At 40.3% G+C, this 23,767-nt stretch overlaps 1 protein-coding gene across 4 annotated transcripts in view; it reads right to left on the bottom strand.

The window, feature by feature from the left end:
• The window catches only part of ttc28 (tetratricopeptide repeat domain 28), a 237,290-nt gene that overhangs the window by 129,045 nt on the left and 84,478 nt on the right, over positions 1 to 23,767 (bottom strand). Inside the window, exon 1 of one of the 4 annotated variants that reach the window (XM_046860777.1) lies at positions 10,696 to 11,617. The exons of the other annotated variants lie outside the window; for them this stretch is intronic. Coding sequence (XP_046716733.1) covers positions 10,696 to 10,722 — 27 coding nt within the window. The 5' untranslated portion in view covers positions 10,723 to 11,617. Of the gene's footprint in view, positions 1 to 10,695; positions 11,618 to 23,767 lie in introns of those variants that run through there. 4 annotated transcript variants of the gene reach the window in all.

Below are 23,767 nucleotides of genomic sequence, written 5' to 3' on the forward strand. Positions count from 1 at the left end.
TAATTTTTCTTATCACAAGGCTAAGTTCTTATGTTGTGAGTGACTCATCACTGAACCAAATACTTCGTTACTGTACTTAAGTAGATTTCTGCTGGTATCATTAGTTTACTTCATTATTTATTTTTCTACGGCTGGTATATCATTTCATGTCTATTACCCACCACAGACATAGGCTAGTTTACAAAGCTAACAATAAGGCAAGGCAGAAGGCATGTCAGAGATGTAAACATGACGAAACAGAGACATAACTGATCACAATCATATTTTCTCTTCTTGTGTTCTATATGGCGGCTGTTCAGTTTGGATACATTCATTAAGTAACAAAATCCTTTATTCTTTTGTATTAATATATTAATATGATGTGAGGTCCAGTTATCAGCATAACACTAAAACAGGTGGTAGTAATGAATACTTTTTACTTAAGTACATGTCAGAGCCCAAACTTCTTTGCTTTAAGTTAAGTGAAAACGTCTAGTCGGTAATTCAACTTTTACCAGAGTCTTTAAAATTATGATTATCTGTACTTCTACTTGAGTGAACATTGTGTGTACTTTTGCCATCTCTGCACGACACACTTCTATAGTTATGGCACAGTTTGCCCTCGGGACCCTGCCTGATTTATCCTTCTGCACCTGACTCGCTTTTGCTGTTGTAAATATACTTTTCCAGTATCACTTATGTCCAAGTCTTACCCTTACTTTAGTGAATCTCACAGATAGATGCTGTAAACCTACACGTAAGAACTGCTGCTGCAATTATGAAAATTATTACGTGCTCATATTAAACATCCTTTTGTACTATACATATGTGTGTAAAGGAGTATAAATGATTTCTAATCCAGAAACATATAGGTTCCCTTTCCAATCTGCTTTCTTTCAAAAAGTTTCTTCTTTATGTTGCGTCGTGTCTGTTTTTTTTTTTTTCTCACTTCGCCACTATCGCCTCTGGCGCGTCATTAGCGAACCGAATCTATACGAGAATGTTATTGCTTTGTGACAATACCTACTGTTTATATCGCTATACAAACACTACTATGAAATAACTACTCTTTTCTACTGTATAAATGCATGTAGGTCATGTTTATTTCTTCTCACACTACTATTCACAAAAATAGTATCTGTTTCTATTGTATTTCCCCAGTTCCATTTCCCTTACCCTGCCATTAAATAACAAGCCTGGAGCATACGTAAGTAAATGACAACGCGAACCACAAATTGTTCTCCCTAAGATGGAAATTCCAAGTGAACTAGACAATATGCTGTTCCAAGAAGATTAGTTTTTAAAGATGAATGAATTGGGAGGTGGAAAAAAAAGACAGCGTAATTCAAGAAATAAATAGTTCTAAATCCTGTTAACAGGAAAATAAACCAACAATGTTTTTGATTCACCTGTTACAGTAGTACTTACCACTGGTATAATACAATGATGTGCACTGAATATCTAAATATTACAACATTTTGTATATGTCAAATCCCCTAAATGTCATTTTCACTCATCTACTGAGCCAGCTGCATATTTCATGTCCTGAAAGCACAGACTGTCTGCATATTTCATGATCACACCAGCCCACAATTCTCTACACGCACAAAAGGGCTGTCCGGGTCAAAAAGTCAGCAAGCACAAGCGCTATCAGATGTCCGTATAGACTAAACAGCTGCCTAGAACTGTGCCACTGTGTCTCTATGCCGGACGTCGATTTACACAGCAGACCCGCTCGTCTACAGAGCAGGAAAGCAGTGACTGGTGCAGTCTGACAGATAACTGCTCCACACAAAAGCCTGACCCACACAGTTCAATCTGTCCAGAAAGACATGCCTGATCAATCACGGTGCAAAATGCGACTGGAGTGTTCACTGCTCAATCTCGCACGGCAAGAAACTCAGCGGTGCGATGTGCACCTGTCAAAACACATGGTCGCATTGTCACAAATAAGGGTGTCAGACAACCTCCGAACCAGTGTTCCCAGATCCACTCTGATCCTGACCAGGTCAAAGTGTTTAATGAAGAGAAACAAATAAATACAATAATGAACGAATATGGATTTTGAATAAAAATACTCGAGATTGTGATGTGTGCACTAGCATAACACAAATATCTAAAACTCCATCATGTTAGCAAACACAGCGCTGGGTACAGATATCTCTGGATTTCTTAGCAGATACTAGGGGTATATGTATGTACATTTTTCGGTACTAGGCTTTTGGTTCGGTTCGGAATTTAATCCCTTTTTTTACGTGCGGAACATAGATGTTTAGTCTCCGCCTCGCACTTGGGGAAAAAAAAAAAACTATTATTATTATTATTAAGCTTGAAAACATACACAATGCCAGGGGTATAAAAAAGAAACTAGAGTTAGTGCAGTGTCACTGTGGCTACTCACTTCATACCGGAAATAAGATTTATTTTGGTATGCATGAAAACACTAAAGAATCCAGGAAGTGGCTAGCAGCTAATGCTAGCGGTAGGAATTCTTTAGCGTTTTAGAATGTTCAGCTTTAAAAATTTCTCTTAAAAGAAGAAGATTCTGACAATTCCCCATATCTAGGGGGTGAATTATTGTAGGATGGAAGAAATGAAGACATTTGTTCAAGTATGCTGAAATAAGCAGAACAGTTCATTTGATCATAGTTTTAGATATTTAGCTTTAGGTTTAAATATTAAATGTAAACCAAACACACACACACACACACACACACACACACACACACACACACACACACACACTGTATTAGCTAAATAGGGTCTAAAAAATATAAACTACTTTATTAATTTTTTTTATTTATTGAATTTGATTTAACCAATTGAATGTGTGCCAATTTACTTGATTACTCAATTTAATCAATATAATAAAATTGTATTGCATTAATTTGATTGATTCTAGTTTATTTTTATAAAATATTTTTAAATATTATCTTATATATTATTTATCTAAACAGGCCTTTTATTGAAATTAGTTTTGAAAATGTAATCTGTTGTTCACAAATCGTATGCAATTTTATGTTTTGCATTTCTTCCCCCTAAACGTTTCGAAATTTACCCGAACCCTGACTTAAAAACCGAGGTACGTACCGAACCGTGAATTTAGTGTACCGTTACACCCCATAGCAAATATACATATTAAACAAATAAAACAAATACAGCATTTATTGTACTATAGTACAAATTGTACTAAAAACTTGGTAATGCTTGTATTAGAGAGGGTGATGATAGCACTCAGAATCGCAATTATATTCTATAGAAAACATGTTGACTAAAACCCCTCACCTCCTCCAAAGCCACAATTGTCAAGTGGGAATGATAGGATGATGGTATATTGCAGGCTAGCTCACAAATGTTTAGTGAAGTGTTCTCTGGAGAGCATAACAACAGTGATCTTTCTGAAATGTCTAACAAGCTTGTTGAGACTTGTAGAGGATCTTGGATCAATTGATAATGCAGAACCTGAAGGAGGAGGTGATAAATTCTCTACTTCAACTCATCACACATCACTCTTTCACTTAAACCTATGTTTTTGTAATGAAAGCTTTATGCTTTCTCCCCCTTAAGCATACAGTATAAATGGTAATGATGTTGAAGAACTAGACACTTGCATTTCTTGCATTTTTACAGAATTTGAGCTCACAGTTATGGTTGCCTCAGGCAGGACAGTAAGACCAGGTTTAGATGCAGTAGCTATTAACAAGGTTGTAATTACAAATTACAAATCAGCGTTTATACACAAAGTCATTGTTTGGTAATGGCCATCTCAGTCTCCAGATTTAAACTGTACTGAAACCTGCAGTCTGAACTAATATGTGAATGATTATACACTATACGGAGCGGAGTTTGTGAACATCTGACCTTAAGATTTAGATGCTATTTAAACATCCAATTCATTATTGTATGCCCATTTACTCTTCCACTCTTCTGGAAGATGTTTTATTAGATTTTGGAGATCATCATAAATGTGTTTGATCTTAAAATCTTTAATTTTAGCCTATGTAAACTATATCTTCATAGAGTTTGCTTTGAAGGACACTGTCATGCTGGAGCAGGTTTGAGTCTCCTAGTAAAAAAAAAGGGTCAATTTGATGCTACCACATCCAAACACATCCAATACTATTGTGTGCCTCAAACTTTGTGCTGTCAGTTTGGAAAAGAAATACATATGGCTGGAAAAGTCAGATGTCCCAAAACCTGTGTCCATATTGTGTAAATATTCTTAGAAATAAAAAAAAGCTGCATGATAAAGTGGTCCAATATTAGTCATGGATTGATTATTATAAAACAAACAAAAAAAGTTATGCTGGAAAATATAATTGCGTTAAAGGGAAAAAACTATATAGTGTCCTCACTTGAACAAGCTGCTGTTTTAGCGTTTAGTGAAAGCGTTAATCACTTATGATGCTATATCCTAGAGTTGACTGTATGTTGCAAGCACACGCACGCACACAAAAACCAGTCTCACTCATATAACAACCTACTGGTATATGAGGGCAGACACTCAGACGTCTAACGACAGGTACACACACCACTCAGGCAGACAGTGATGAAGCTCATTATTTATACAGAGTATTCTGATGAAAGGCAGGCAGTTAAAAGACACATGCTGACAAAGACTCAGCATCAGGCATTATCCTGAAAAGAAAAAAAAAAGCAATCATGCCATTAAGCTGCAGAACAGTAGGTGAGAATCCTCATCACAGGTTTCTGGGCCAGCCCTTGTTTTCAGACACACGCTTTCCTTTTCTTTTCATTTCTGCCTGCCTGCCTTTGCTTTAGTTTCTTTTGAGTGGAGAGAACACAAGGGGCTCCTGCTCGAGTAGATCCAAGGGCCCAGTGTATTTGAGCTGTTTTTCCACCTCAATGCACAGGGAAATACGCTGTGTATTGAGCCTGCATGTTTGCTCAACCGACTGCTTTTTCTAATACCTCTGGGCCTGGGGAACAGCCGTGCTGGTCTGAGACTGAGACTGAGACTGAGACTGAGACACACACACACACACACACACACACACACACACACACACACACACACACACACCAATCATACCATCAGCAGTGCATAGCTACAAGGTGGAACATCAGACCTATCCTCTTCTGGTAATGCCAGTACAGCGTTTTCACACACACACACACACACACACACACACACACACACACACACACACACACACAAACACACAAACACACACACATCCAAGCACGCACTATATCTACCACATCCAACTAATTAACTCATCCGCCCGCCTGGGGTAAAAAGCAAAATTGTGTAAATAGGTTTCAATCAAAAGCATTATTGGTCATATTAGATGGTTGGGTGCTTGGCAGAGATGAGTTCTCGCGGCGGTAAACCTCCAACACATCAAGGAGCTAATTTTCTGTGTTGCACTGAATACGTTAACAGGGAAATAGCATCCCAAAAAACGCTATTTTCCTATTAGCTCAAACTGGGTGCCAAGTCATTTAGAATGATGCCTGTTTTTAAAATGCAGAACAACAGGATTACAGCAACAAGACTGGCAACAATGAAAATAAATTAATTATTGCAGTCAGAATAGCCTTTCACCTACTTTTGTTAAAAATTGTATTTCAATGAAAAAACTTTTTTTTAAACATTGTATTTATCTCATTTTAAAGCTGTGTTGTATAAAATACTGCGCTGCGACACCGCTATAATTATCGTTTATTCATCTCACATTTTCTGAAAAGGTCACGCGGTGACGTATCATCTCCTGTCAAACACTGGTCTTCCCGTAATACAAATGCACAAAGTTGAACTTCATCACCCCGAGCTTCAGGTTTCTGTCTCTCTCTGTCATCTGTCAATTCTACTGCATTGAATAGGAGTCAGTGGAACAAGATATGTAGTGTATCCACAGCTATAAAGGTGATCTAAATACGTGGATTTAAAGTGGCCTAAAGACAAAATGAAAAAAACAAAATCATTACCCACAGAAATGTCAGCATTGTGTGTGCGTCCTGGCTCTGAAAGTGCATCGCATGCGTTTATACTAGAGTTTATACTAGAGATGTGGACAGGATTCTATTCATGGCATTATAAATTGTTGCTTATACATGCTAGGTCTGTCTAAAATAAGACGAAAGCAATTTTCCGTTTTAAAGTATCGCTATAAACAATTTAATAGCATTTCCACCAATTTTGTTGTAAGGAAAGTGCATGAGGTATAATAATATTACCAGGTGTCGCAAAAGTCTTAAACATTAACCCTTTGATGACTGTACTCACAAGCTTGGAGTGCCTAAGCAAAATGTGTGATAGTTACCAGGTCTGCTAATGCATACCATCTGTGAGGCTGATAATAACGTTTTCGAGGACAATCCTACAACCTGCCCAGGAATACTAACAACTTCTTTTCCTAACTCAGTGCCCCAAATTAAACAAGCGAGCCACCTAATTTGACCCACTCTAGGCTAGTACTGATTACACAATTACAGTTTTTTTGTCCTCATTGCTTACACTCGCACGAAAGCCTGCACGTCCATCCTGCACGACTTTTTTCTGCCTTTGCATCCCCACTGAAGCCCGGTCGTGATGCACACCTGTTCTCTCAACCTAATGGGACAGCAACAGTGCGCCTTCTATACGTATGTCTATTTGCATCCAGCCTGCATTCACATAGCAATTTTATAGCATAGCATAGCAGTTTTCATAGCACGCCATGAGTTGCAATTCATCCCCAAAGTAGGCGGATGATTCCAGTCCTTCAGCCGCAAGCTTTCATGAGGAAAACGGTGTGCAAATATATATAATTGTGTTTGTGAATTCAGTCAGCGTTATTAAAACTCCCTGAGCAGGCACCTTGTCTTTGTGTTGCAAACGTAAGATCAGAAGGGACCACTGCCAGGTTTCCTAATAACTTCCATCCACTACTTCCTCTACTGCATTTGCTCTTCAGATACAAGTGAGTTAGAGAGAGAAAGAGAGAGAGAGAGAAAGAGAGAGTGAGAGAGAGAGAGAGAGAGAGAGAGAGAGAGAGAGAGAGAGAGACTCTCTCAGACACTGCTGGCCACCTGCCTTGCAAGTTTGATTCAGCTCAATTCCACACAAAGCGGAAGGCTGTAAATATGCCGGCCTGTCGGAGAACACAGCAGGTGCACCTACTCCTTACCGTTAATCATCCAGCCAGCTCGCAACATGCTCCCTCTTCCGTTTCACTGGGCGTGACAGAGCACCTTCACACCATACACTAGAGTGTTAACATGGGTTCCTTTATGTGTTACGGAGCACTTCGTCTTCCCGTCCGCTATTCGTGACTCTTCGTCCCTTCGCATCGTAAACGCGTGCAGCAGGAGGTCCGAGATTGGACCCGAAGTGAAGGGACACACTCTTTTTTTTTTTCGCACAAAGACAACGTGTGTTTGTCATCATGGATTCGTCCAGGTCCTTCCTCCACTGCAAAGTGGTTTGTTGTCAAGCCAACAGTCCGAGCCATTCCCGGTGATGGATAAAATGCCAGAAGAAAGATAGCCTCTGCTCATAGATCGAATAAATAAAGCAGAAATCAAATGGAGATAAGGCCCCGAAGCTGCTTAGAGGTTAAGAGCTACCAAATAAGGTTAGCACAGAAGCAATATCGCTGCAGATAAGGGTTAAGCCCACTCCATTGAAGTCCCTGCGAAATCAGGTCTGCGGCAATATCGTTTATTAGACAAATGGAGAAAAACACGCCTCTGTAAGGACACCGGAGGAGTGATTATCCCTTTTATCTTGACTACTACAATCAGAGCTGGGTTGAGATATTAATGAGGCTTATAAGTGACCCGTCAAAAAAAATACAAAATTTTATTAAAGGCTTTAAACCCGTAAGATTTTTTTGTGAGATGGAGTTTTTTTTTTTTATTGACTCCACATTGGGAACTTCTTGTTCTGGATGCATTTATCTTCTAATCAGCACCAGTAAAAAACATGTATCTCACGTGCTTTTCTGGCCTGCAACCGTGACTCAGCATCTCTGACATCATGACTCATTGCATCGCTGTCTCCAGCCCAGCCCTCTGTAATAACTAACCTCTGAGGTACGGCCTTCCTATAAGTCACCGCTTGTGTAGGATGGATAGTGAGGCTGATCTGCTGAGGTGGAAAAGCAAGAAGAGAATGTAATAATCCTCATAATCCAGCGTTGAACAAAATCAGCTACTCAACAGAACGCTATCAGCGTATAAAAATATAAAGTGCCTTCGAGCATATTAGTGTAATCCATTTAGGAGCGGAGGAGGCGTCCGGGGTTTCGGGCAAACACTCTGCGTGTTTATCGCCACCTGTATCGATCCGCTCGGAGAACACGCAGAGGATTCACGCTTTCAGCGGCAGGAAAGCCACACTGATTGGTTAAAACCATGTCTACTCAGACTGAAGATCTAACTTTCAGAGAACATTTAGAAAAAGAATGAGGGGCAGAGATAACGTTGTTTCCTCATCAAAGTGATAATTGGGAGTAATGGGAAAAACAGAGACTAGCACTCAGAGTTGCACTTAAGATTCTGGTGCATGCTCGTCCACGCTCTAAATAATTTAAAAGTGACAGGGCAGATAACTCCACGAGTGAAAACTTTTAAAACCACACTAAAAGAGCGCTGGATTAGAGTCAGGCTGTGGCTTTTATTGAGTGTTGAGCCTGAGGAGGTTGGATAATGGATCGCAACATGCACTGAAACAGAGGCCTTTCAACACATGGAGATCTTACACTGATCTACATCTTGCTGTGGGACACAGTCGTGTTTGAAGATGCAGTTCTTTGAGTTTGTGGTTCTTTCGAAGTGATCATAAGGGTCAAACTGTTGAGAAATCTTCTCCCCTTCAGTTTTTACAGAGGGATAAAATAAGTGGCTTCGTAATACTTTAACGGAATGTCTTCAGACTTGAATTAATAAAGTCCTCAAAGCCTTAAATAAAACTCCTGGAACAGTGTTGGACCCACCACAGAAGTGTTGGTTTGATGTCAGTCTGAAGACATGCTAGAAGAAATGGGAACTATTTTCAAGAATTTTTGTTTCCTCTGTTGTTTCCAAAGCCTGGCCCGGTTGGTTGAAGCGAACCTACTCCCTTTACCAAGATGAGAATGTACCAATGAGCACTGCGTCCTCTTGGAGTGACAATTTCAGTGGAAACACTGAAGGAAATGTGTGAGGCCAGCTCTGCAAGGAATGCTCATGGCTGGCCAGGACCGCACAGAGTCTCGCCAAACCTTGGCTCGACAGGCCTTGCTTTCAGATTCTTCCTCTGAAGAGTTCCTCTGCCCCACACACACACACACAAACACACACGCACATGCTGCGGACACAATAATACTAGCGCTCTCAAAACAATATTATAGACAGCACGAGCGTGTCCTTGTCAGGAGCTGTAAGACCAGACATTCCAAACATTTTCAAAAGCATCCTTCCCGTGTCCTGGGGAAGAATCAACAATAAGTGACTTACGATTGCTTCAGAAGCAAAACATTTGCAGCCGAGTGAAACCTGTGGTGCTTTGATCAGCTACAGAGGCCCTGCACGCTGAGGAAATGGTGGAAACCGTAATCAAGAGCTTCTGACAAAGAATGCAATCTGACACCTGCCGAGATTTAACAGAGGCCGTCGTTTGCTAGGGAATTATTATCATTCCCTCGCTTTTGTCATGTCCCTCGAAGCCATGGGTGGTGTTCTGAATGACAATTTCCTGAAACGTGTGTGTGTGTGTGTGTGTGTGTGTGTGTGTGTTTTCTGGGGCTCTCAAACTGCGCTTTTTTTTTTATCAGTTTGTAATAATACTCCAGAATGGTTACAGATTTCTTTCTTTGAGAAGGTGCATCACAGCTGCATGAGGATGACTCACTCCTGATGTGTGCAATTTCTTTTTGTTGTGGTTGTTTGCAAATTCAGGTTTTTTTTACTGAAATCCTTTCAAATCCTGATGAATTCAAAGAACCTGATGTTTTCTCCAATTAATAAACACAAAGAAAACAAATTAAGATGCATTTCCAAAAAAAAAAAAAAAAAAAAAGCACAAACACGGATTTTTTTTTCCAGGCAGGAGAATGAATAGACTTCATTCTTGCCCCCATGTGGAACAAAGGAGAACTACAAGCTTCATAGTCAAGACTTAAGTCTAAAGCCAGAGGAATGCTTTTATGCTTGTAATCAGAGGACGACTGAAGGCATCTTGAAGGCATCTTAAAGGCATTGCGGCATGTTCTGACTTACAGGCGTTGATGTTCACACCGTGGCGCATGTGAAGAAATAAAAATCGAAGAAATATGTAGGGTAACTGGATTGTTGGATTGTGTGGATGCTGTGATGAATAAGTACTATAATATCCGCTGTGTGCATCTTTGACTGCACGGATAATGAAAGTTTAAAGTCAGAACTGTACAACGTGAACCAGACATCCAGACCCCCAGACTCCCAAATCATCTAGTTTTAGACACATGATTGTACTGATTATTGAGATCTACTCAGAATGACAGCAATAATACTAATTAAAAAAAAAAAAAAAAAAACATCACTTAGTACCGGATGTGTATCTGGTGCCAGTCCGCCTCCATGCGTAAATTTGCGCCACACGCGTAAAACCCGTTGGCACGCACGGCGCGTTTTCGGTGCAAGTTTCATCCGACTCGAGGAACCCAAATCTGTCAGGCACAACCCTTCTGAGCGTGGCAGGAATAACATTTCGCGTAAGGTGATAAAACACGCCATGAAAATAAAACTCACCTTCTTCCGGGGCTGCCATTTCATCATATTTGTAACCGATAATGTGCAGCATCAAAACATCACGCAAGCAGAGGAGAGAAGATCGGTGTTAGTTTCAACGCGCACACAACTCATAGTAGTGCTTCTTCACTTTTCTTCAGTAGTGCAGCATTTTTTTTCTTTTTTTCGCAGAGGAAAACAGAGGAATGCGCCGCTGCAGCCTTTTAATCCAGCGCAAAAAAAAATATTACAAAAACCCCGGTGAACTTTTCCTCTGTTTTCCCGGAAGCGCAGTAAATCTGCAGTGTGATCGGAAGCAGGGATGCGAGATTCCCCTTCACCCAACCTACAAGACTGTGTACCGAGACGTGCAGCTCCCCAAGTCTCCACCATACAGCAGATATTTATTTATTTATCTATCTATTTTGGTGGCTTTTTTTTTTTTACCTCCACTGAAACTTTCCGTCTTTTTCTTGAATGATGAACTGTCTCACTGTCTCACTGTCTTACTGTCTCTATTTTCATGCGCGCAAAATGGCACTTTCAACGCCCAGACTGTAAGATCTCAAATATGTCCAACTGGAAGAGAAGAAAAAGGAGTTGGTTTTTAAACGACAGCACTTTGAGGAGGAAAATGTCCCGAGAAAACAGCAGTCCGTGTTCAGATCGGATTCCAGAGATGATGCGTAATTCCATAAGATCCAAAGAAGGACGGGAGGGGAAAAAAGGGTAAAAAAATAACGGGAGTGGAAGTGACAAGGAAGGAGAGAAACTGAGAAAGACGGAGGAAGGGAGTGAAAAAAGTCAATAAGATAAATCCTTTGAATTGGAGCTGATATTTTCAGTTAGAAAGACACTCCGTAAACAGCCACGAAGTGGACTTGAGGACAGTAATGAGTTCCTTTCCGCTCGATAGCGCTGTGCTCAGCTCGGCCAAAGAGACCGGGAGGGAGAGGAGGAGTCCGCTGGGTCATAGCGCCGCCTCTTCCTCTCTCTCTCTCTCTCTCTCTCTCTCTCTCACACACACACACACACACACACACACACCGCAAGTCTACCCCAAAAAACACATTCGTTCAACTGAACACGATGCCTGCCCAAAACAGCTCCCAGAGTTTGTGTGTGTGTGTGTGTGTGTGTGTGTGTGTATGTGTGTGTGTGTGTGTGTATATATATATATATATATATATATATATATATATATATATATATATATATATATTTATATCGGATCGGTCGAGGCCCGGGTTACCAACGACCGCCACAGGTATCATGGTACCAGTGGAAATTGCACTACTGTTGGCCAAAGTAGAAAAATGGTAAGGAGGAAAACGTCTACAAAGACGGCAGGAAAGGGAGAAGTGTAGGAGAGTGGAGGTTCGGGTTGGTACGTAAAGAGGTAGCTGATATGTTTGAGAGGAGAAAGGTTGTGTGTTGTGTGTTTAGGAGACCAAGTGAAAGAGAGTAAGACCAGGAACATTGGTGGTAGCTTTAAACTGTTCTATCATGGTGTGGATGGAAATAGAAATGGTGTAGGGGTGATTCTGAAGGAAGAGTACAGTAAGAGTGTAGTGGAAGTGAACAGAGTTTCTTTGATGACTGTGAAGCTGAAAGTTAAAGAGGTGATGATAAATGTCATCAGTGCCTATGGGTACAAGTGGGTTGTGAGATGGAGGAGAAGCAAAAATTCTGGAGTGTTAGATGGAGTGGTAGAGGGTGTATGGAGGAAAGAACGTTTGGTGATTGGGGCAGACTGTAATGGGCATGTTGGTGAAGGGAACAGAAGTGATGAGGATGTGATGGGTAGGTATGGCCTTAAGGAGAGAAATGTGGAGGGGCGAATAGTGGTAGATTTTGCTAAAAGGAAATGGCAGTGGTAAATACTTATTTTAAGAAGAATGAGGAGCATAGGGTGATGTATAAGAGTTGAGGAAGGTGCACACTGGTGGACTATGTTCTATGCAGGAGATGCAACCTGAAGGAGATTGTAAAGTGTTGGCAAAGGACAGTGTAGCTAGACAGCATCGGATAGGGGTCTGTAGGATGGTTTTGGGAGAGTGAGAAATTAAAGAAGAATAGGATGGTGGAAACTGAAGGAGGAAGAGTGTAGTGTGAGGTTCAGGGATGAGATCAGACAGGGGCTCTGTGGTGGTGAAGAGGTGCTGGATAATTGGGCAACTACTGCAGAAGTGTTAAGGGAGACAGCTAGAAGGTTACTCGGTGTGACATCTGGAAATAGAAAGGAAGACAAAGAGATGTGGTGGTGGAATGAGGAAGTGCAGGAAAGCATAAGGAGAAAGAGGTTGGCAAAACAGAATTTAGATTGACAGAGTGATGAGAAAAGTAGGCAGGAGTACAAGTAGATGCGGCAGCAGGTGAAGGGGGATGTGGAATAAGCCAAAGAAAAGGCATATGAGGAGCTGTATGAAAAGTTGAACACTAAGGAAGGAGAAAAGGATTTATACCGATTGGCCAGGCAGAGGGACTGAGCTGGGAAGGATGTGCTGCAAGTTAGAGCAAAAAGGATGGAGATAAAAATGTGTTGACTTGTGAGGAGAGTGTGTTGAGAAGATGGAGGGAGTATTTTGAGCATCTGATGAATGAGGGAAATGAGAGAGAGAGAGAAGGTTGGATGATGTGGAGATGGTGAAGCAGGAAGTGGATAGGATTACTAAGGAGGAAGTGAGAGCAGCTTTTAAGAGGATGAAGAGTGGAAAGTCGGTTGGACCAGACGACATACCGGTAGAAGTGTGGAGATGTTTAGGAGAGATGGCAGTGGAGTTTTAATCCAGATTGTTTGACTAAATACATTTTGGAAGGTGAAAGGATGCCTGAGGAATGAAGAAGGAGTGTGCTGGTACTGGTTTTTCAGAATAAGGAAGATGTGCAGACCTGCAGTAACTACAGTGGAATAAAGTTGATCAGTCACACCATGAAGTTTTGGGAAAGAGTAGTGGAAGAAATGAGAGAAGAGAAGACCATCTGTTTCATGCCTAGGAAGAGCAGTACAGATGCATTATTTGCTTTGAGAATGTTGATGAAGAAGTATAGTGCAGGTCAGAAGGAGTTGCATTGTGTGTTTGTGGATTTTTAGAAAAAAGCGTAGGGAGGGCAGTTGAGTGGTGAAGTTGCAGGGAGAAGAGGTGGAGAAGGTGGAGGAGTTCAGGTACCTGGGGTCAACAGTACAAAGTAATGGAGAGTGTGTTAGAGAAGTAAAGAAAAGAGTGCAGGCAGGGTGGAGTGGGTGGGAGAAGAGTGGCAGGAAAGATTTGTGATTGAAGAGTATCTGCAATAGTGAAAGGGAAAGTTTATAGGACTGTGGTGAGACCTGCAATGGTGTATGTTTTAGAGACAGTGGCATTGACTAAAAGACAGAGGTGGAGCTGGAGGTAGCAGAGCTGAAGATGTTGAGGTTTTCGTTGGATTAGAAATGAGTTTATTAGAGGGACAGCGCATGTAGGATGTTTTGGACACAAGGTAAGGGGGCGAGATTGAGATGGTTTGGACATGTACAGAGAATGGACCTGACGTATATCGTGGGAGAATGTTGAGGATGGAGCCACCAGGAGGGAGGAAAAAAGGAAGGCCAAGGAGGAGGTTTATGGATGTGGTGAGGGAAGACATGCAGGTGGCTGGGGTGAAAGAGGCAGATGTAAAAAACGGGGGTAATGAGAGAAGCCGAAAGAAGACATGAAGAAGAGGACAAAGATGAATAAAGGACTGGAAGGCCAAAATTACAAAATCTGATTATAAGCTTCTCAAAGTGTGTTCTTTGGGTACAGGAAGAATTCCAGCAAGTCTCTGGATCAGCATCTACCAGTTACATTGGGGGGCCATATTTGATCCTTTTACAGTCTAAAGAAACTTGATCAGGAATGATTTTAATATATGCTAAAGTTTACAAAGATTGGAATGAAGATCAGTGGAAAAGAGTATTATGGAGTGACGAATCCAAGTTTGAGATTTTTGGGAAAAATAATTGACAATATATCAGTATAGTGCTTGCAGCTTTCAGTGAAACATGGTGGAGGGTGTGTCCTGGAGGGTGTGTCCTGCATTTCTGACAGCGGTGTTAGTAATATTGTATAAATTAATAGAATCATGAATGCTAAAATGTACAAACAGGTTTTAATTCAAGTTCAATATCAAGTTCAAGTTCAGTGAAATGCCTTATACGACTGTCTAACATTTAATCATAAAAAAAGAATAGAATATAAAGATAAAAAATTAAGTCAATAAATAAAAAAAGTATAAAGTATAGAAAATATATGTATATACATGAATTCTAGATGGGAATGGATGCGTATGGCTGATATTAACAGTACAAATTAAAGTGATTTAGTGTGATTGTCCTTAAAGTGTCAATGTGCAGTATAGTGTGGTTTAAAGTGACACTGTGCTGTGCAAGTTCAGAGTTGAAGTGACAGTCCAGAGTGAAGGTGTCATATAATAGTGCAAAAAAAGTTGTGCTGAAATAAAGTAAAGACGGACAGAGAGAGGTTCAGTACTAGATCCTTGGTGTTTCCTGGTTTAAATTCCAAATGGCCTGCGGGAAAAAGCTCCTCCTCATTCTCTCTGTGTTTGCTTTCAAGAAGCAAAAGAGCTTCCCTGAACTTAACAGAGAAAAAGTCCTTTGTGGGATGGCTGAGGTCCTTCAGAATCTTCCTGGCCCTGGTCCAGCTCTGCATGCTGTAGATGTCCTGCAGGTTAGGGAGCCCGGTGCAGATGGTACATGGTACCAGGGTTTGCCTGTCCTGCATTGTGCTGTTCCCGAACCAGGAAGTGCTGCTACCTGTCAGGATGCTCTCAATGGTGCAAGTGTAAAAGGTCCTTATAACCTGAGAAGGCAGTTTAAAGTCTCTTAAGCGTCTCAGATGGTACAGACACTGCCGGGCCTTCTTCACCAGGGTGTTGATGTGACAGGACCAAGAAACTGTCCACTTTTTTCACTGGGGTCCCGTTGATGTTTAGCGGGTGGTATGACCGCTCCTGCTTCGTGCTGAAGTCCACTATCAACTCCTTAGCCTTGCTGATGTTCAGGAAAAGATTGTTCTCTTGGCACTATCTCTCCAGCTTTTTATCTCCTGTAGGTAGGCAGTCTCATCGTTGTTGGAGATCAGGCCCACCGCAACAGTGTCGTCAGCAAACTTGATGATGGTGGTGGAGTTGGAAGTGGCCACACAGTAATGTGTGTACAGTGAGTACTGCAGGGGGCTCAGAACACAACCCTGGGGAGCGCCAGTGACGAGGATGAGGGTGAATAAGGTGTGTTTGCCCACCCGTACAGCTTGTGGTCTGTCTATCAGGAAGTTGGAAATCCATTGACACAGGAGTCCCAGGACCTCCAACTTAGAGGTGAGCGTGGAGGGAATTACGGTGTTGAACGCTGAACTGTAGTCCACAAACAGCATTGTTGCATAATTTCCTTTTCTATAGTCCAGGTGGCTCATTGTTGTGTGAAGAAGATGAGCAATGAATCCAGTGTGTCTGGTAGTGATGCAGTGATAAAGTTTTAGACCAGTCTTTTAAAGCACTTCATCACTACTGAGGTCAGGGCTACAGGGCGGTAGTCATTTAGGCAGGCGGGCTGGGGCTTCTTTAGGACACGAACAATGGTGGACTGTTTGAAGCATGAGGGGACAACAGACTGTTCCAGGGAGAGGTTGAATATCTCGGTGCACACTGGTGCTAGTTGGTCAGCGCAGGCTTTTAGAACCCGACCTGTGATGCCATCTGGTCCTGCTGCCTCATCACATTATTCTTCCTGAGAAGTGCCTGACTGGGAGTGTTTTTATTATTTCTCAGCATGATAATGATCTCAAGCATATTGCTAATGAGGCGAAATCATATTTGGAGAGAAAAAAGCCAATAAAACACGATAGTCCATACCTGAATATTATAGAGGGGAGTATGGAATCAACTGAATAAAAAAAAAAAAAAAAAAGAATTCTGGAAAGTACTAAAAGAAGCCTGGTATAATATACCAGAAGATTACTTTAAATAACTTTAGGACAGTCTCCCAAAGAATTTAATATGTTCTGTAAGTATCACATGAACACCTGAGTATATTTCTGTTTTTATGTCAAAGCATTTTACTTCCCCACCCATTTATTTCCTATCTAATTGAACTGTTCTGTTATTCATCTCCAGATATTGACCTTCTCAGGTTTTTTACACTGTTATATGATATATATTTACATTGACCTAAACAAGTCAAAATTACTCTGCAAAAGACTTTGTCATTTACTTGTCATTTTAGATGTTAAGTTAATCTTTTTTTTATGTTTTGTAGGTTTAATGAAATGTAAACCTTTTACAACACTCCATAAAAGACAACTCTCAGAGAGCTGAAAGCCACAAAATGGACCAATGATACCTAATCATGGTGTGCACTCAAAGTTCCAGTACTGCAGCTCAGCCACTGCAGTGTTTTAGTTACCAAATGGACATAAATGCTTTATAGGGCCTTGTTACTTTTTTTTGTAATTCAGTGGCGAGTTTAACTTGTTAACTTTATAAACATTTGCATATACCCAGAAGCAAAAAACTAAAAAATTAAACAAATCAAATTAAATGTTGTGTTCTACATAGCTCTGTCTCAAATGGTAAGATTTAATGAGATCTATCATTAAATCTACTAACATGTCTGCACCTTGGTGCCCTATTTATCAATTAGTTAATAATACCAGGCCTGATTTTTCGAATTGGATTTTAGTTCACAGTAATAAACCTCTGGCACATGAGCTCTTGTATGATACAAAAATGTTTCTAAACAAACTAGATTTGCATGAATAATATAATAATGAATTTCATATATAAATGCTCTGCTTTTGTTATAAATGAGGCCCATTGTCTAGGAGAAGCTATAGTGCATGAGGGTGTGACTAGGAGAATTTGGAGACAATCCTCGAGCCTCATGACTTCCAAGATGTTGCCTATTCTGGTGTTCAGCTTGGAGCTTAGACAATGGCTTACACACAGCGATTCCTGCGGCAGAGTCCAACACTCCCACTGTCATTAGAGGGGAAGCGGTGGCTCAGCGGTTAAAGCTCTGGGCTACTGATTGGGAGGTTGCAAGCTGAAATCTCAGCCTTGCCCGGCTGCCATGGTTGGGCCCTTGAGCACCTTTGAGAACCCTAAATTCCACAACTGCTCGGCTGTATCCTGTGTAAATGCTAAATGCGTTACATAAGAGTGCCAGCCAAATAGGGATATGGAAATGATCAATTACTCACCGAACTGCATTGAGTCAAACTTTTGCCATTTTCCATTTGGATACAATTAAAGTTCTGCATCATTTCAATAAATTCCACAATATTCCGCCAACAAATAGCTTATGCTTAATGTACCGTGGAAAAATCTACTTATCAAATGATGTTGGCTATACATGACATTAAGTAATCAATACTCAAGTTTAATAAGAACTGGACAGTGAATGACTGGAAGTTCTTTATACAGTCCAAATGTCACATTTTTGGAATTAATTTTATTTATATATATATATATATATATATATATATATATATATATATATATATATATATAGTGGAACCCGGTTATCTCGCCCTCGGTTACCTCGACAACCCTATTAAGTCGACGTTTTTGAAGTGGAACCGCCAAATTCTCGCTTTTTCTTAGCATTTTTTATCGGTAATGTCGAGCACAAGGGGGGAAAATTTTGCCATTTAACGCCGGTTATCTCGGTGCAGCCGCAGAAGAACTCTCGGAAGTGGCGGAAAAATCAAGTCTTACAGCTGATACAGGTGTTGTATTGTATACTGGTGAATCTCTGCTATTAGTTAGTGCACATATGCCTTTTGTTGTTAAATGTTATGCGATGAACGGGAGGCGAAAGTTTCACGCGGAACGTGAGATGAGCAGCAAAATCATAGAATGAACACCGGCAGGATCGGGGGGGAATCCGCGATGCGCTTTGGGAAGAAAAGAGCAGCCGTTGAGAGAGTGCCGGTGGGAAGGCACGTACCGGGATACGCATGCGCGATAACAACGACCGCCGTGAACCAACATATACCAACAATAACGGACAGTGAGAGTGTGGAAGTTTAAATAGGAGCTGGTGATGATGATAAACGAGCACCATAAGTGCGCGATTGAAGCGGAGCTTCAGAGAAAGCGGCCGAGAAAGCACCTGACACGCTGAAGGGGGCACCGAAGGGGGCATGGCAGGTGGATTCCTGACAGATAAACATGTACTGTATGTATTTTTATAGCATGCCTTCATCAAACAAATCGCGGCAACGCTGTTGTGTAAAAAACCCTCCAAAAACACGTGCATGCACATTCTCATTTATTAACGCACATCATGTACATAAAGAAATTTCAAGCACGTTAATATATTGCCGCCATTTTGATTTTCGTTTATCTCGATCATCGGTTACCTCTATGCTTTTTGGCAACCCCCTAGGACATCGACATAACCGGGTTCCACTGTATATATATATATATGATAAACATCATCTGGTCCTTATCTGATTTAGAATTAGGTAAATACAACCTCAGATGAACAACACCGCATGACAGATTACACTGTCTTTATTTTTTTTTTTACAAAAATAAACTAAGTACACCCTTCTGAAGGAATTAAATGCCTGAGTAGCAGCCAGATGCTGCTAATTAAATGCACTTGATCAATCGATCATTAGCAAGCGAGACAACCTCTATAAAAGCTGAAGTTTTATCAATTTGCTGGTCTGGAACATTGGGGTGTGTGTTAACACAATGCTAAAGACAAGAAAGAAACAAAGTGCAGCGTCTCAGATGCTACAGGCCTCAGCATGTTAAATATGAAACTTCATGACTGTACAATTAGAAAAATACTGAACAAGTATGGTTTGTTTGGACAGGTTGCCAGGAAAAAAGCCTCTTTTGTCTAAAAAGAACATGGCAGCACAGCTTAGGTTTGCAAAGTTGCATCTGAACAAACCAAAAGACTTCTGAAACAATGTCCTTTGGACGAGACCAAAGTGAAGATGTTTGACGATAATGCACAGCACCACGTTTGCCGAAAACCAAACACAGCCTATCAGCACAAACTCCTCATACCAACTGCCAAGCATGGTGGTGAAGGGCTTATTTTGCCACAACAGGACCTGGGCATCTTGCAGTCATTAAGTTGGCCATAACCTCTTCTGCATTCCAAAGTATTCTAGAATCAAATGTGAGGCCATCTGTCTTACACTAAAAGCTTGGCCAAAATTGGGTCATGCAACACAACAGAATGGCTGGAAAAGAAAAAAAATAAAGTGTAGCAATGGCTCAAAGTCCAGACCTCAACCAGACTGAAATGCTCTACCAGGACATTAAGAGAGATGTGCATAAACAAATGGCTGCCAGCCTCAATGATCTGAAGCAACATTGATAGATGTGAGAAACTGAGATGTGAGAAACTGATGAAGTCATACAGAACACAATTACATTATGGTATTGCTGCTAAAGGTGGTTTTACAAGCTACTGATTAATATGGTGCACTTAGTTTTTCACACATGGATTCTCAATTTTGACAGTTTTTGCAAAAAATAAATAATGGCACGTCAGATGTTCTTGCTCATCTAATGTTTAACTAATTTTTATACCTGATCATGTCCTGAAAAAAATAATAAAACTGTAGAATTCGAAGAGGGTGTACTTTCATTTTTACACGGCTGTATCTATCAGCATGAGCCAACAGTAAAGAAATGAATGCTTAGATGCCCTCAATTAAAGGAATAATCTATTGTTAATACATTGTGATACTGGTTTGTTAAATCACAAACTAAAAAACCCAGTAGTGTAAAAACTGCTGGAAGGAAAATAATTATGAATCTTTAAGTACATCTGGAAAAGTTCGATGTTTATACATCGTTAGAAGATCGCTAGTGACTCTGCTATTGATTCTGCACCGTATTCACAAAAGTAAGACTGCAACCTCGCCCGGGTCCCATTCTTTATACATGAACAACTGCTTTACATTGACTGCTGACATTTTGACACAATCCTGGATCTGGCAGATGTTTGAGCAGTGGTAGTCAGTATTGTTTCCAAGCCAACAAATACATGTGCTCATACCTGTTCAATCAACTTATGCCTGCTCCTGTTCAAATGAATTACCTGGCAACTTGCAAGACCACTATGGAAACGTTTTTTAGCATCTTAAATGATCAACCACAACAGGAGATGAATAGTAGATTAATGACAAGATTTGAAATGATAATAATATTAGTAAATCAGGCAGACCTTATTGCATCTTGTTTTATTTTTGTTTTTGTTTTTTTACAAAGAATATAGTGGGGGTGTTTCATGTTGCAAATCACAGAGGTGGCTCGTTATCTGCGTATCTTTGTTATGTTGTGAATAAATTAGTAGGTCTGATGCTTCACAAAAAAAATTAATAAAATGTATTCTAACACCACACAATTTTACGTACTAAAAATGCATCAAACCCTTCCAAATCCATTTAGAGACAAAAAAAAAAAGCTACCGGGTATTTTACACGATTATAATGTCCCTACCATAAACACATTTATGCCTGACCAGCATTTGTCAGTGTGACCTGCTTGGTCATACTGTGGTATAGCAAGGAGTGTGTGTACATGTTGTATAGTGAGTAGTATTAGCCACTGGAGCAGAAGGTGTAAGGAAAAACGGCTGAACAATGTGCTGTTCCTAGCTGCTACTGGGAAGCAAATGTATCTTTGCTGAAGTTTTTTTCCCCCATGTTCCCTCAGGATTTCAGTCCGAGCGTAACGGTTTGTTCAGCACATTTAGGCCCAGGCTGCTTTTTGTATGAAGCACAATGAGTGGAAGGCTTTGCCAAGCTGCTGGGTCAATTCAAGCTTTATGTGGTGCAGAGAAGTATAGCTGATAATGTACTAGCTGGATAAATAAGCTTTATTAATGTGTCGTCAACTCACCTATAATAGTAGTATTTAAATTCACTTAATTAGAGTTTATTACTCTGTGGAAGTGTGGCTGTTGCTGCTGTTTTAGATATTGATATAAAGGCTCAATAGCAGAATCCTCTTAAATGCTATCTAGCACCAAGTCGAGCTTTCCAGGAACTAGTATACATCATTAAAACAGTAAAATATTTGCTGCTACAGAGGCTCCATTTCTCCGTTTGTAAATTTATAGTGGCAGTTCTTAAAGCTACGTCAAATGATATATGTGACGTTGCTTTCGAATCTCAGGAGACAAATGTGTTATGCTGCACGTCGAGTAGGACGACCTTTATTTGGTGCAAACCCTGCATCAGTAGCTATGCAGCTGCTACGTGAAACGGTGGTGAATTTATATTCTTCTCATCCACAAACAATATATCTACCACGGTAAAATAAAATAAAATCTCAAACAAAATCATTCCCACAATTATATCATGCTGAAGATTATTGACATGTTTTCTAAACATTATTCATCGACAAGGCAGATGCAACGAAAACCAAGTTACTGCGGTTCTGAGGAAAAACATTTTTGTGTTTTGATTGAAGAAATGAGAAAAAACTCCCTTCTGTTAAAAAAACATCTTGTTTCTGTATAAACGTTGTGCATAACTTAAGCGTTTTTCCAGCGTAGTATATATTTAGTAAACTCACTTATAGTGTGAACTGACTTCGTAGTTCAGCCAAGGAACCTCCTCGATCGTTTTCAAGTACACGAGCCGTCATACCAAGAGCATAATTTTAGACCTGCTTGGGTTTCAATGCATTCCAACAGAAAAAGCGTCAGGAATGGAGTGCGGTTTATGAGTGCGCTGTTCTGCTGTTGTGACTCTGTAATGCCAAACTGAATCTGACATGTTTGTGGGCTTCTTCTGGAAGCGACCCATCACCCCATCACACACAAAATTGCATCCAACACCAATGGGATCTTTACAAAGGCAAACACAAATGCTGGTGTCTTTAGTCTGTGTCAATAGCAAGTCCAGGTAATATGACCCTGGTCTGTTTTAGGCTCCTTTACAAGTCGTCTTTAAACACTGATCTTTTTGGATGTTTACTTTGCTTTAGCATCTGGTCCAAATATGTACTTAGAAAACAGACTTAATGTCTCAATAATATTAGCCTCGGCTCTGATTTCAAAAAGGCGTGAATGCCACAGTTAGTGGTGAGAGACAAATGATACCTTTCCTTCAGCACATTTGGATTGGTTTGCAATGCGCACTTCAAAGTCACTGATCATTTATACAATGTTTATCAGAAATGAGTCATAAAAAGGTCCTTCACCTTCCTTTTTGCACACTATTCAGGCACCATGACACACACACACTTAATTAAATACACACACTCCCGCTCATCTTCACAGTGGAGGTAGAACAGGGGGCTGGACACCACTTGCCCTTTGAATAATAATGCTCAAGTGTCTCTGCTCACAACACTTTGAGCTGCAATTGATACAAATGACCCTGAATTGGTGATCATGTGCACTAAAGGCACAGCTGTTCAACTGAACCTTTAGTCTTTAATTTGATTTTTCCCATTAAGAGGCAGAAATGGTCATGAGACTGTGAAAATGTTCAATTTACTAATTAATCTATGTATGACTTTAATTGTGCCTGTCAAGCTGAATGTGGCAGCCGTGCAAATGACCGAATGTCCAAGAGAAGTTCAAGGAAAGACCTGTAAAAGCATGCGTAGGCAGTCAGTGGATGTAAATGATGGAGATATATATATATATATATATATATATATATATATATATATATATATATATATATATATATATATATATATATAGGTATATATGCTTCTCATACCACCACTCAAACCTAACTGGTCAAAGTGTATTTGCATGTTTTATGGTATATTAATGCAATAGTTTTAATACCTTACTGTTTTTACAGTAACAACTTGAGTAAAGAGTTGTATCGTGTTGAAATCCATCACGTGCATTTGTAACGTTGACATTTAAGAGATCACCCCATTACTGCTTATATTCCTATTACAGGAAGCCTCTATGTTATTTATTGCCTGATGATGGACTAAGAGTGAACAACGAATCTAGCAAAATCTTGCAATACAAATGAATGGGTAATGCAATACAAACCATATATGTGTCCATATCTACTCTGACAGGACATGCCATTATTGGAAACATCAT

This window comes from Silurus meridionalis, chromosome 11 (genome assembly GCF_014805685.1).
Source record: "Silurus meridionalis isolate SWU-2019-XX chromosome 11, ASM1480568v1, whole genome shotgun sequence".
NCBI classification, from domain to species: Eukaryota; Metazoa; Chordata; class Actinopteri; order Siluriformes; family Siluridae; genus Silurus; species Silurus meridionalis.